Consider the following 13,992-nt stretch of genomic DNA (forward strand, 5'->3'; position numbering starts at 1 on the left):
GTAGATTTATAATAAAATAAATAAATACAAGAACATAATTTGTTGACTGGTAGAATTTTGAGCTGCATACCAAGCGTAGAAATAATGCATCACTGTAAAAAGAATTTGACAATTTTCCAGCACTTGACAACAGCTGTCGGAATAAAGAACAAGAGAATTGACTAGTAAGCCAGGCGGCATTTAAAACATTGTAAATTTGTTAATCATCATATATAGATCATAATTAATCTTATGAATATGGCTGACGGCGACAGTGCATTGGCTAAAAGTGGAGGAGGAGGAGGGGCGAAGCCAACAGCCGGAATGCAGATAATTCCCGGAGAGATGGTAGCATCGATTGAGGAAATCGTGATGATCGATCCCGAATGCTATGAACTCGATCTGAATCATCGTCGCATCGATAAACTGGAGAATTTCGAGCCTCTCATTAACATAGAGCGATTGTATCTGCGATGGAATCTCATCAAGAAGATTGAGAACTTGGAAACACTAAAGAAACTGGTGGAGCTGGAACTTTACGATAATCAAATTTCGAAAATTGAGAATCTAGATGAACTGGAGAATCTGGAAATTTTGGATCTGAGCTTCAATCGTCTGACCAAAATCGAGAACTTGGATAATCTGCTCAAATTGGAGAAACTGTATTTTGTGGCCAATAAACTCAATTTTATTGAGAATCTTGGAATGTTGACCAATCTAACAATGCTGGAATTGGGAGACAACAAGTTGAAGAAAATTGAGAATCTCGAGACGTTGGTAAACTTGCGACAGCTTTTTCTAGGCAAAAACAAAATTGCAAAAATCGAAAATCTCGATAAGTTGGTCAATCTGGAGATACTAAGTCTGCAAGCCAATCGAATTATTAAAATTGAAAATTTGGAGAAACTGGTTAATTTAAAAGAGTTGTACATATCAGAGAATGGCATTGAAACTATTGAGAATCTGTGTGAGAACAAAAGTTTGGATACACTCGATCTATCCAAGAATCGATTGAAGACGATCGGCAACTTGGAGACACTCGATCAATTGGAGGAAATCTGGTTGAATGACAACGGCATTGACAACTGGAAGAACCTCGAAGTCCTCAAATCGAACAAATCATTGCAGACCATCTATCTGGAACACAATCCGGTGGCCACCGACATCCGATATCGGTCCAAATTGCGAGACATTTTGCCGCACTTGCAGAAAATCGATGCCACATTGTGTGTGATGCCCGGGGGAAACCCGGCGTAACCTACTGCAGATGGAGAGATGGAAAGTCCATAATTAAATGCATTATGCGTCTTAAAATAAATATTTAAACATTTACAAATGACTTAGATATTTTCAATCCATTTAAAATAGCTTGTTTTATTTCAACATTTGGTTTTCTTTATAAATCACGTTATCTTTCTATCTGTTATTTTAGATTTATTTGAAATAAATAACAGATGCAATTTAAAATAAATGTTCAAACATTTAAAAGTGTCTCAGACGCTTTAATCTATTAAAAATATTTTGTTTTCTTTATAAATCACGTTGTTTTTAAAATCTTTAATATATATTTATTTTAAAGATGCAATTTAAAATAAATACTTTAAAATTTCTTAGAAACCTTTAATGTATTTCAAAATTTTCTTTAAAAATTATGTTGTTTTGGCCTCTATCAATGATTGTGGGCTCCTCAAATATTAATAGCATAATAGTCGGATACCTTAACCTGGTGCGGACCACCATAGAAATCCAGTACGAATATATTTTGAATGTCCAACTCACACAGGTAGAAATTATGTTCTGAAATACCAGAATAACATTATAAATTGGTACTAAATTATTTTTCTAAATATTACCTTTAATCCAATTTTTCGCTGGGGGATGGCGAGCTATAAATACGTCAAGAGCAGAGTTATAACTTGGCGAATTCTTTGAGAGCTGTCAAAATAATGATAGTTATTTTTACAAAGTTTACTAATCCGTTATTAGTTAGCCGACAGACCTTTTTCACTTGACCACTGATCATAGTTCGGGCACATGTGGGCTCCATCGGATCTTTCTTAGCATTTGTACAATTTAAGGTTTGTTCATCCGTAAACATAAAGGAAACTTTGTTATTGCTTTGCCAGTCCATTCCCGTAAAATCCAAGTCGGTTAGCAGAAAGCGAATTATTCCCGTGGAGATAAAACTTGCATTATTGTCATCAATTGATATAATATTAACCATAGGATAGTCTTTTACAACTTCGTTTGTTGAAATCGTGCCAACCGAGGCCCAATTGGCACTATGTACCAATTCCCGAGCAATCTTGGCGTGATTCAGTTCCAATTCCTGCTTAAACTCGGCGATAATTTGAGCATCCCGAAGAGCCGAGTAAGCCAGAGTATTGCCAGCAACTGACAAACTGGCGAACACTAAGAGCAATAACATATTGACCTACGAAAACCATTAATAAAATCAGGGATTGCAATTAATAACTAGTTTAATTATTGAAATTAATTTAACTCTCTTTTTCGCATTTAGATTTTGTTTACAAATCATAATACAGCTCTAAATTTCAATTTTAATAATCAAAAAAAAAATAATTTTGTGATAAACATTAAAAAAAAAAACTATAAATAAAACTTTCACTTCGAAAACTTTTTAACCAAGTTGCTTACATCGCAGATCTAAAAACTTGCACGATGTGTGGCTCAATACTTTTCATAGAATACATCACATGCCCTTATAGGAAAAATATAACTAAAATAAAAATTTAAAAATAACTTTGATTTTTTATATTTAAAATTGAGAATAAGAGTTAGTTGCTTAATTTTTATAAAAAATGATATATAATAATTATTTTTTTATTATAATATCTAATTAATTTTAATAAATATAATAATATTTATTTTCTAATTTTTTTAATAAGAAATTATAATCGTTTCGGTCTCTAAACAAAAAAAAATGTGGTTCAATAAGTTTGGGAAAGATAGAAAGACAGGTCTCACTTAAAGACATTTGTTATCACAGCCATAATATAAATATAATATGTATGTAAAGCAGTTGATTGCATCGCATTATAAAGAACAAAGAGCAGTACACAAACTGACGGACTCGTTCACTTTTATTAATAGATATTTATTTTTTTAAGTTACATTTCCTACATTCCACATTAAATTTCTTACCTTCTGTTTATCTATCATTAATAGAGAATTAAAACTATTGTCTTGTGTTGTCTTCTTTTCTGGATGTCGTTGTTGTGCGTTGCTTTTCCTCTTTCAGACTGACTTTCAGAATTGCCTTTGCACCTTTGTTATCGCGCTAACAGAGAAGAGAGTCTACATTTGTTTACTCTCCCTCTCCCTTCCTCTTACTCTCTCTGCTTTAACACACACACACATGCATAGTCAAACATACGAGTATGTGCTTTAGCACAAGAGCTTATAAGCTCGATTTTTTCAACTGTTATTTAACAATGAATCTTAGCATTTTGTTTATTCTTTAAATGTATTGGTATGCTTTGGAAAATCATAACATTTGAGTTGTCCAGGATTTGGTAATCTATGGATTTATAGCTTTTACTTATATTTCAAATAAATTCAACTTATGAATTTTTCTTGTGGTTATCTCAACTTTTCTTTTTTTTGCTCTTTTTTCCATTATCTTAGCACATATATTACACATATATAGCACGTATATTAATATCATTATATCATATGTAATGTTATAAGTATATTACAGTGAAACTATAAAGTCCATTCGGAATGGGGTGTCGGTTCTTTTTGTAAGATATGTTAGCTTTTTGGGTTATAACATGATGGTTGTGGTTTAATATCAAATTTCAGGTAGCTCTTTAGATTTCCTGAGTGAACTGTATAACAGAGTCACTTAAGATCGGAAGAAATGCAAGATGATGGAGCTTCACAAGTGGAAAGCTATAAAAGCTGAAGTTAATTCGGACTTTTAAAATATAGCATTCAAGACGGTGTTAATCAATGATTAAAATAATGCTGTGCTGCGCACCGTGATATTTATCACGTTATATACTATTTAGGATGTTTATGTGTGAATTTTTATATAATATTTCTCATATATAATATTTATGTACTTATATTTTGCTCAAGTTTTGTAAACGTTTACATTAACTATTTCTATTTTTGTTACATTAACTTTGTCGAATTATGCTCACTTTAAAAATATTAATGTTTATTAAAATTTTTGTTTTTATATATATTTAGCTGATGTAGCTAACACCAAATTAAATATCAATACATATTGTTTTCAAATTATGAGCTTTTGAAAATTTTACCACATAACCACAAATGTGTGTAGTTCAAGTTTGTCTTCGTTGATTTAGATTTATATATATTTGCTTATTTATTTAACGTCCATTTACGTTGCCCAATTCTATGTTAAAAAACGTAAATTTTCGTATACAAAGTAAATCAAATGATGATAAATACACTTTAAACTGTTTGATGCAGTAATACATTCAATATAAATTTTTACTTGCGTGCTTTATATGGGACTTATATGTTATCAGACATTTAACGGACTGAATTTTCAAAGTATACACTTTTCGAAAAAAAAAAAAACGTACGAAATCCCAATATTTATTCAAAAAATTCATATATTTAACACACACATATTGACAGTACATTAAATTTGTATTATTTCGACTAGATAACACCAATTTTTTAACATACATAAAATGCATGTGCGAATAATAATTTACGTTAAGTATATATATATATATTTTATATACTTGATTTGCGCGAAAGTAGCAAAGTTTGTTACGTTAAGTACATAAATATGTATGTCTACATGCATTTATTATTGATAAAGTGCATCATTTCAACGAGCACTTTAATATGAGTTATAATACTTGCTCAAAGCGCTCAGAAAGTGTACAATTTCAACTCGATTTTAATAAAATTACTTTAATACTCTTTTTTTATGTTATATATATATATTTTTTTTTGTAGCTTATGTATGTTCGTTTATATTTATTTGTATATACTTTTTTCTCATACAATTCCTTGGCGCTTGCGTTTACTTTTGGGTGGTTTATGAACATTTCATTTAGCTACACCTTATGACAATTAATTTGTTTATGCCTTTAAAAATGAAACAATTGAATACAATTTTGATAAAATCAATTTGTATGACTAGTTTGGAAACAGTCAAGTAAAACTTTCTCGATAAGGACAAAACTATACAGTGACTCTCAGCTTCTTTTACCCACGAACCTTAGGTTCTATTTTATTATTTATTGGGATAGAGGTATTAATGATTATGATAATTAATGATAATGATAATTATTTTAATTAATTCTTAAGCTTAAGCAAAATATGAAAGTAATTTTTTAAAATTGATTATATTATTTTACAAATCTTAAACGAGTTTATCTTTTAATGGGAAAGAAACTTTAATAAAATTTAAAGATATATTAATCAACACATTATATCTGGAAATTGTAAATAAATTTGTCTTTAAATGGGAAAGATATATAATTAAAATTAAAACACTGTTTTTTTTAATTAACGTTAAATTTTAAGCAAAAAAATGTAGTATAATTTTTTATATGCATTATATCTGAATTTAGCTGGGAGCCACTGTATATTGCTAAGCAGCTTGCAAGTGAAATTTTAACAAATTAACTTAAAAATAAAGTAAAGTTAAATCGGAACAGTTTAACAATACGCGGGACATTGGTATACGATTTATTAAAGCTATTATTTGCCAGTCAACGCACTCCAGTCGGGTCGGTTCGGGTTAGGTTGGGTCGGGGGCAAGGGGTTATGGGATAGAGCCAGGAAGGGAGTTAGTTATTGATCGATTCCTTAGTCTGTTCCATCTGGTTGCCCTGCGTCTGCTTTACCGTCTTCAGCTCGTACTGATAGTAACAATCGCTGCCCACGAAAACGGTTCGCCAGACGCCATCGACATCTCACATTTGCCGGTAGGGTGAGTGCATTTTGAGCCACTGTAGAACCAAAGAGGGACCGCCGGCTTGAATCTCCGGCGGAATGGTGCCAAGTGGGCATTTGTCAATGTTTAAGTATTTCAGATTCTGACAGAGTGCCAACTCAAATGGTAACTTCTCCAAGCTCGGATTCTGATTTATATAGAGGTTCTCTAGGCTCTCCAGCGAACCAATTTCCTCTGGCAGAAACTGCAAATTGTTCTCGCTGACGGACAGATGTGTGAGGTTGCTCAAGTGTCCAATACTCCGTGGCAACATTGTAATCTGATTCGTTTGCAAAATGAGCCGCTGAAGTTCGTGCAAAAGGCCAATTTCATGGGGCAAGATTTCGATGCGATTCTCTTCCAGATCCAAGATTCGCAGCTTGCGCAAATTACCAATTGTGTTGGGTATCTTCTTAAGCATGTTGTTAGACAGTATGAGGATTTCTAAGTTCTGCAAGTTCATGATGTCATCTGGTAATTTCTGTAGTGCATTTGTGGCCAAGTTAAGCTCCACCATGTTCACCCAGGTGCCCACATCCAGGGGCAAAGCGGTCAGCATGTTCTCCTTCATATTCAGCTTGGTTAAGCCCTTGGCTCGCGAGAATATACCATAGGGTATTTTGTCAATTCGATTGTGCTCCAGATTAATGCTATACACATTGGTAAACTGAGCTGGTCCACCGGTGGGATAGCTGGTGAATTGATTTCGAGACAATGTGATGGTTGTTAATGCGCTCAGACTGGCTAGAATGCCATCCGGCAACTGTGTAATACCATTACCCTCTACATTAAACTCGTCCATGCTCTTGCAGTTCCTAAGTGAAACAGGTACGCAGTTCAAGCGATTATAGCGCAATCCTAAGCGTACTAGACACTTGAGATTACCAATACTATTGGGTATATCCAGCAGCTCATTATGCTGCAAATCCAATGCACTAAGGTTCACACAATTGCCAATATCCTCCGGTAAGTGCTCCAAATGATTGTGCGATACATCCAGCGTGGTCAGATTAACAAGAGCACCGATTGCACTGCCCAACTCTTTGATCTTGTTCTCACGCAGACTCAGCATTGTTAGATTGACCAACTGACGCAGTTCATCGGCCACGGCCGTAATTCTGTTGAAGCGCAGATACAACGTGGTCAATGAGCGCAGTTTATATATGACCGGTGGAATTTCAGCCAACTTGTTGTGTCTCAAATCCAGAACTTTCAGTTGTGTGCAATTCCTCAACGATTCCGGCAGCGATGTCAGTGAATTCTCATTTAATGCCAGATTACGCAGATTTACTAGACACCCAATTTCCGTGGGCAGCTGACCAATTTTATTGCTGTACAGGTAGAGCTCGGTAAGATGGACGCATTCTCTAACTGTATTGGGAAGCACAGTTATTGAAGATTTGCTGAGATCCAAACGCTTAATACCTAAAATGAAACCAGATGTTCATAAATAGAGTATATATTTCTTTCCCTATACGAATGTCGAAAAATATTACTCGAAACACGAAAATTGCGAAATAATAATAAGGAGAACAAAACCAGAATCCATTTAAATCAGAAATACAAATTTGAAAACCAAAATTAGAAATTATGTTATTAAAAAATAAAAATTGTAATGAGGAAACAAAAATATTGGAAAGACAAATATTGGGAAAAGTCAAAATTCAAAATATTTTGTTCAAAATATTACTCAGAAAAATTTGAAAATAAAAATTTGGGTAAACTTAACTAGAAAGCATTTAATTTGGAAATATAATTTAGGAATTAAGTCATAAGGAAATTTAAAATAATTTTGATTTTGTCTTTGACTATTTTCCTACTAGCAAATAGACCTAACATTTCGTCGAATCATTCATCATAATATCAATATGGTCTTCATAAGCTTAACATATTTTTTTATTACTAATTATCCGCATACCTTCATCACGGCAACGTTGCAATGCCTTTATAACATCTTGATCCGCCTGAATATTTTTCACGATCTTTTTCGTCGTGGGTTTGGGTTTGTTTGATTCCGGATGCTTAACCGTCACCATCTTAGGACGCGTCTCGGGCGGCATTATTGTTGTTGTTGTGGTTGTAGTGTTGTTTTCGTAGTGTGGTGTTTGACTGATTAAATTTCCTCCGCTGGGTAAATTTCCTTCGCCACCGTTGATTGTAGATGGGTCCGATGTACCTCCTCCTCCTCCGCCTCCACCAAAGCAATGGGTAACCTCAGACAGATTGCTCCCGTTGTTATCGATATGCCCCGTAGACGATAGCGATGTATTCGATGCCGTTGCACCAGCAGAGGAACACAAATTCATAATTTTGCCCAGTCTTGCGGTCGTCGGCGACAATATGTTGCCCAGAAGTAATCCAAAGCGACAACAACAACAAGAACAATAACAAAGATGTCGACCACAACAACAGCGGCCAAAGCCAAAGGAACTCGTTGCTTTTGCCTGTAACGATTCAATAAATTAGCAAATTAAATGTAACGATTGAATTAATCAATAAATTAAAAGAACAATTTAATTCAATTAAAATTTTTAACTGATGGTAAGTTTCATAATTATCTATAATGCCGGTCTTATCGCAAAAAAGAAAAATAAAGAAACACAAAATTTTGATGTATTTACCAGTAAAAATTAGATTGGGGTCTCACTAGGTATTTGGATGTAAAACAATATTTGGTCAATACTGTGATCACAATTTGAAACAGCCCGCTATTTATTTTTTTTTTAGCTTTTATTCCCAAGTTTTGGCGGGAAAGAGCAGGCTGTGAATTATTCCGCCGTCAGAAGCAGCCACGCGTACTAAAATCAGTTGATACTGCGGCCTAGGCAAGCATCAACTGAGAGAGCCACATAAATATGTAATCCCGAGTTGCTAAGGATAACGCCTGTCTGCGGACATTGCTACGATACACTTCTACAAATATACCGGCAACACATTAGAACGGTCACAAAACTTCGTAAGGAGAAACAAGAGGCAGCCGGCCGAAACTATTCCCTTCATGGTGCAAGGCGCTACTCATCTGAGCCCACCGAGTATGGACATTTACCTGGCGGGCACTACAGGAGGGTGAAGAGGAAAAAGCTAATGTATCTATATTATTTAGTTAAATGGTAAAAGTTTAATGTTAATATTATAAGTTGTTTAATATAAATCTTTTCTTAAATTAGATGAAATAATGAAAAAAAACTTAAATATAAGACTTTTGTTATATTGGATGAAATAATGAAAAAAAAATGTTAAATACCTTTTGTATATTAGATGAAATAATGAAAAAAAAAGTTAAATATCTTTTCTTATATTAGATGAAATAATGAAATAAAAATGTTAAATATCTTTTGTTATATTAGATGAAATAATGAATTCTTATATTAGGTAAAATAATAAAATTATGTGTAATAATGCAGCATAACGAATGATTGTATGATTTGTTTAAAGTTGTAGATTTGCATACCCTGCGTCCATTGAAAAAGGGTATTTTGTATTTGGCAGAATGTATGTAACAGGCAAAAGGAGACGTGGAGGATTTCAGAGACCATAAGAGCTAGAGGCTTCAATTTTGGTATGTAGGTTCCTAGATACCGTACGTAGATCAAGTTTGTTTCTATTTTTGGATCAGACCTCTATAACATATAGCTGTCATAGGAACGATAGGTCAAAAAGGAAGTTTGTGTATGAAAAAGTAGTTTGTTTATGTTTATCTTAGCCAAACTGATAGAATATGCATTTTACCTAGTTTTGTCCATCCTGACCGAAGTTGGTTCTAATTGGACCACTATATCAGATAGCTGTCATAGGACCGATCGGGCGAAAATCAAGTCCTAAAATGAAAAACTTTTTTGTTTTTTGAGATATTCTAACCAAACTCATGGAATATACATTTAAGGTGGTGTTATAATATCTGGCCAAATTTGGTTTAGATCGGTTTCCTACATGCTATAGCTGCCATAAGAACAATCGGTCGAAGAATCAGCTTTCAGTAAAGAGAACCTGGGCACAGGGTATCGTACTGTCGTGCGTTTCTTAAATACCAGATGATGGGCTAAAATTTCAAAGCAGAATTTAAATGGCAAAGACAACAACGCCTGAAGATCTTAGTTATAGTAAAATTGTATACAATTAAATCAAATTATTGCGGTATGCAATGTCATATTCTTATGCTAAAACGTGAATAGTGGCGCTTTGTGTAAACCAAATGATTCCCAGCAAGCCTTTTTTAATCACTTCAAAATGAGTCTTTTTCGAGTCGACTTATCTTATTTAGAGAAGACTCGAAAACGACTCATGCATATGCTCAAAAGTGATTTATTTTTTTTAATGATATAATGAAATATACTCGAAAATAGCTCAAAGCTGATTAAATAAACGGGTTAAGACTCATATTAAAGAGTTGCGGATAGAGTACCATTTTCTTTCGACGAAATGTATTTATGATCAGAAAACGAGCGCACTTACGATTATGAGGCCTTGAAAAAGACTACAATTTGATATAAAAACAAACCTAATAGACCTCTGTTCTTTTTTTAAGTACGGGGTCTAAAAATGCTTGCTGGGTATTATGTGATAAGAAGGCAACAAACTACAACAACAACAATTTTTGACAAATTCTGATTCATAGCAACAAAAATTGCATTGCTTCTTCAATCTGCCTTGATAATTAGGGGCACTCATTTTAATTGTATGTAAATTCTGCGAAAATTCTACAAAAAAATTTCTGTGGGACGGAAACAACAAAAAAAACAGTGAAATGTAGAGAGGGTGAAATTTGTTTTTTTATAAGGCTTCTTCATAACAGGTGAAGCTCTTAAAGCGTGTCATAAGAAACAGCTCGGAACTTGAATCTTGTCTTAAAAAAGCTTATCTAAATTGATGTACATATATGTATATTGACATTTTCTTTTTATCACATATGTTTTCAAGTAATATTTTTTGTATTACTTTCTCAAAATCACTGTGATTTCGAAATCACATGCTCATCTCTAATACCTCGTCGCACATACACAAATAACAACAACAAAACATAACACTTACGAGTTTAGGTCAAAAAGCCATTGAAAACAATAGTGTTGTCTCTGCAACTTCTTTTTGATTTTGTAATAACAAACAAATAATTAATACGACAGCCACGAACTGAGCAAATAAATATTATGTGAAAGATTCTCAACGCCACTGATTTCTGATATAAAGAACCAGTGCTGCCAACTATTTAGAGGAAAAAAAAGTTATTTCTGGCTGGAAAGCATCCGATAAATCGCTGAAATTGTGATGAGAATAATAGCTAGAAAACTAGCACCGGCCGAGACCGAGTCGGCACAGCTGATTTACAAATGTAGTAGCAGTGCTGCAATCAACAAAGAAACTTTATTTAACTTAATTTAGAATTAAAAATATTCATTATATTGTTAATTTTTTGACAAATTATTGTTAAAAAAAAAAAAAATATTTAAATTGCGCCCCGTTTGTAATCAATTATCGGTTTGTTTCGTTTTACGAGAAGTTTTGCGTAGTATGCAATAGATGTCGCTAACGCGACGATTCGTTATTTTGAAGTGCGGCTTTTTTCAAATATATAAAATTGTTTCTGATATAAAGAACTTATATTAACAGCGATATTCAAAAAAAGAATTGATGGCTCAGATAATGACGATACGATAATAAGATAAATTATTCTCTTCTATAAAATATAAAAGTATTAATTTATGGACAGTCATTGCAAATTTTCCAAATTAGCTGTATATATTGCTAGTCGCCTTTCGCACCCTTCGTGCTGCTTTCGTCACTAGCGCGAACTTCCGTCCGCAGTGATTTTTGATATTTAAAAATTACAAGTGTATATTCATTGTTGTTTTTATATCGCTTGGTTCGATCGAACTGTAGTTCATTTTATTGGACATTTGCTAGATTGCAATTGAAACAAACACACTTTGCATCAGCATACAAATTAACGTAAACGTCGCAGTTTAAGCAATGACAGGTTTTTTTTGTAGATCTTTAACCCTCTTCATCCATTTGGTGTCATTTAAGTTTTTTGTGGGCTAGATCTAGGTTTTTGTTATAGCTATTTAGTAGCAGGAAAACATTAAGTAAAACAAAGAGTTTTAACAAAAAAAATGTAAATTAATTTAAGAAATTTTGAAAACCGTAGAGCAAATACTAAAATATTTATATCAAATTTAAAGTCATTAAATATATATATTATGGTGAGAAAAATTGTTTAGAAGTTTTTTGTTGTCAAACCACTTTCTTCACCAACTGTATGTCGCAAACGTATGTATGTGTATAGCTGTATGTACATTGTACAATGTGCAGGTGTACATGCATAGCTCACTCATGTGCATATGTACAAATATGGGCTTATGGTGGTCATATGATTGGGTTTTTCGAAGCTGTTTAATTATGACGTGTAAAATGACGAGTTTAAAGTGTATGTACAAACTTTCAAGCATTTTATTGAATCAAAAATAAGATGCACAATAAATTAATTACCAATTAAAATAACTAACCTGTTTATTTGCCCATTACTCAAGGAGCTGTTGGTAATAAGTACGCTTCCCTTTTTGTGCTCCGTTGCTGGAATTTTGCCTACTCACAAACTCACTTTGACTTTTTATGTTATGTCTATGTACGTATGTATATATGTAACACTTGTCCCTACACTTAAATGCTTATGCTAACGTTCTGTAATTGTATTTTGATTACTGTGTGCAACGACGAAGACCGTAAATCAATTGAACTTTAAAAAATGTATTTGAAAACTATGGAAATTTGCTTTAAAATTTAATAATCGCTATTTCAGTTGTGACGTGATGATACTACAGTTTACCCAGAGGGCTATACATAAAAACAGCAGTTTAAGAACATATACATATGTACTTCCTGGCGATTATTTGCAACGCATGCGCTGTGGTGGGTTGTGGCGGCACCTAGCGCCGGTTTTGTTTCTGTTGCAACCTTGTCATTTCTAGAGCTCCAAATTTCGAAGCTCTTCATTGCTAATAAATTCGCATGCTCGCTGCGATATGATCCGGTAATCTTTAAAATACAATAAATGTATGTTATTTATCGGACTTAGCTATTTGCTGTGACTTGACTTACCCTTCTGATACTTGCAGTTGTACATCCGCATCACACAACTACTGGCAAATGTCCTCAAGCATCCGTTATAGAGAGCACAAACCACACGATAACTTGTTGGACACACATCGTGACATTTGTGGGGCACTGTAAAGATTAAGGATCGCAAAATTAAGTACTTTATTTATTAAAATTATTTTTAACTTTCTTGTTCAATTGAACTTCCCAAAACTCCATATATTCTTTTCTGTTTTTTATATTAAACGTTAAGTTTTTAAAATACAACAACTGATAATGTTAAAATTTTAATGTAATCTATTTGAAGCACTGAGTAACCTTGCGAAGTATGTAACTGTCCATAAATAATACCAACTCCAGCTAGCAATAACATTACAACAAGTTTAATGTCAAAACTTAGTGCAGTTTTCATTTCGAGTGTCTGACTTGATCGTTTACTGCACTTTTTGTAACAACATTTATATTGAACAAATCATATGAAAACATTCTTGTTAAATATTCATATTTTAACTCTGCTTATTTGTTTTCGAGAATTGTGTCAATATTATTTTAATTTATAAAAATACTTGTATCTGGCAACTGCTGGCGATTGTTCATATACTTTACAGAATTTGTAGACCGGATATATTTAAGCATAGGCACATATTGACACATATGAACTCTGAATTCCTGGCATTGACTTATTTTATCAAATAATTAATTTTTTCATTCCAAGTCCATTTAATAATACCAAATGCTTTCTACTTTATAGTTATTTTGAAATATATATCTGATTTTGGCTTGTTTTTTGAGCTTTCCATTTACTATTTTAATTTTAAGCTTAAGCTCAAATTTGTAATCTGATTTCCCTCTGTCGAATTTTAATAAGTAAATAAATAAACAAAATTGCAATTGTTAAATAGTTCTGTACTTAGTAGTTATAAGTTTGACTAATGTTATTTGTTTACAATAAAAAAAATATGATTTACTGTCGA

At 33.0% G+C, this 13,992-nt stretch overlaps 4 protein-coding genes across 4 annotated transcripts; 1 reads left to right on the top strand and 3 right to left on the bottom strand.

Moving 5' to 3' along the window:
- The first annotated feature begins 128 nt into the window (after positions 1-128).
- Positions 129-1,439, top strand: LOC117792181 (protein phosphatase 1 regulatory subunit 7). Its single transcript, XM_034632205.1, has one exon. It carries the CDS (start codon positions 232-234, stop codon positions 1,234-1,236), a length of 1,005 nt encoding a protein of 334 aa, XP_034488096.1. The 5' UTR covers positions 129-231; the 3' UTR covers positions 1,237-1,439.
- Positions 1,440-1,636: 197 nt separating this feature from the next.
- On the bottom strand, positions 1,637-3,380 carry LOC117792086 (protein CREG1). The gene is made up of 4 exons (XM_034632048.1): positions 3,145-3,380; positions 1,979-2,413; positions 1,833-1,914; positions 1,637-1,776 (listed from the first exon to the last, which is right to left on the bottom strand). Exons 1-4 carry the CDS (start codon positions 3,160-3,162, stop codon positions 1,667-1,669), a joined length of 645 nt encoding a protein of 214 aa, XP_034487939.1. The 5' UTR covers positions 3,163-3,380; the 3' UTR covers positions 1,637-1,666.
- Positions 3,381-5,534: 2,154 nt separating this feature from the next.
- Positions 5,535-11,110, bottom strand: LOC117791825 (leucine-rich repeat protein soc-2 homolog). The gene is made up of 3 exons (XM_034631719.1): positions 10,958-11,110; positions 7,848-8,373; positions 5,535-7,354 (listed from the first exon to the last, which is right to left on the bottom strand). The coding sequence occupies exons 2-3, from the start codon at positions 8,233-8,235 to the stop codon at positions 5,910-5,912; spliced, it is 1,833 nt and encodes a 610-aa protein (XP_034487610.1). The 5' UTR covers positions 8,236-8,373; positions 10,958-11,110; the 3' UTR covers positions 5,535-5,909.
- Positions 11,111-12,541: 1,431 nt separating this feature from the next.
- Positions 12,542-13,423, bottom strand: LOC117791311. The gene is made up of 3 exons (XM_034631026.1): positions 13,337-13,423; positions 13,022-13,147; positions 12,542-12,958 (listed from the first exon to the last, which is right to left on the bottom strand). Exons 1-3 carry the CDS (start codon positions 13,389-13,391, stop codon positions 12,888-12,890), a joined length of 252 nt encoding a protein of 83 aa, XP_034486917.1. The 5' UTR covers positions 13,392-13,423; the 3' UTR covers positions 12,542-12,887.
- Positions 13,424-13,992: the final 569 nt, after the last annotated feature.

Source organism: Drosophila innubila (assembly GCF_004354385.1).
Source record: "Drosophila innubila isolate TH190305 chromosome 3R unlocalized genomic scaffold, UK_Dinn_1.0 2_E_3R, whole genome shotgun sequence".
In the NCBI taxonomy this organism is placed as follows: domain Eukaryota; kingdom Metazoa; phylum Arthropoda; class Insecta; order Diptera; family Drosophilidae; genus Drosophila; species Drosophila innubila.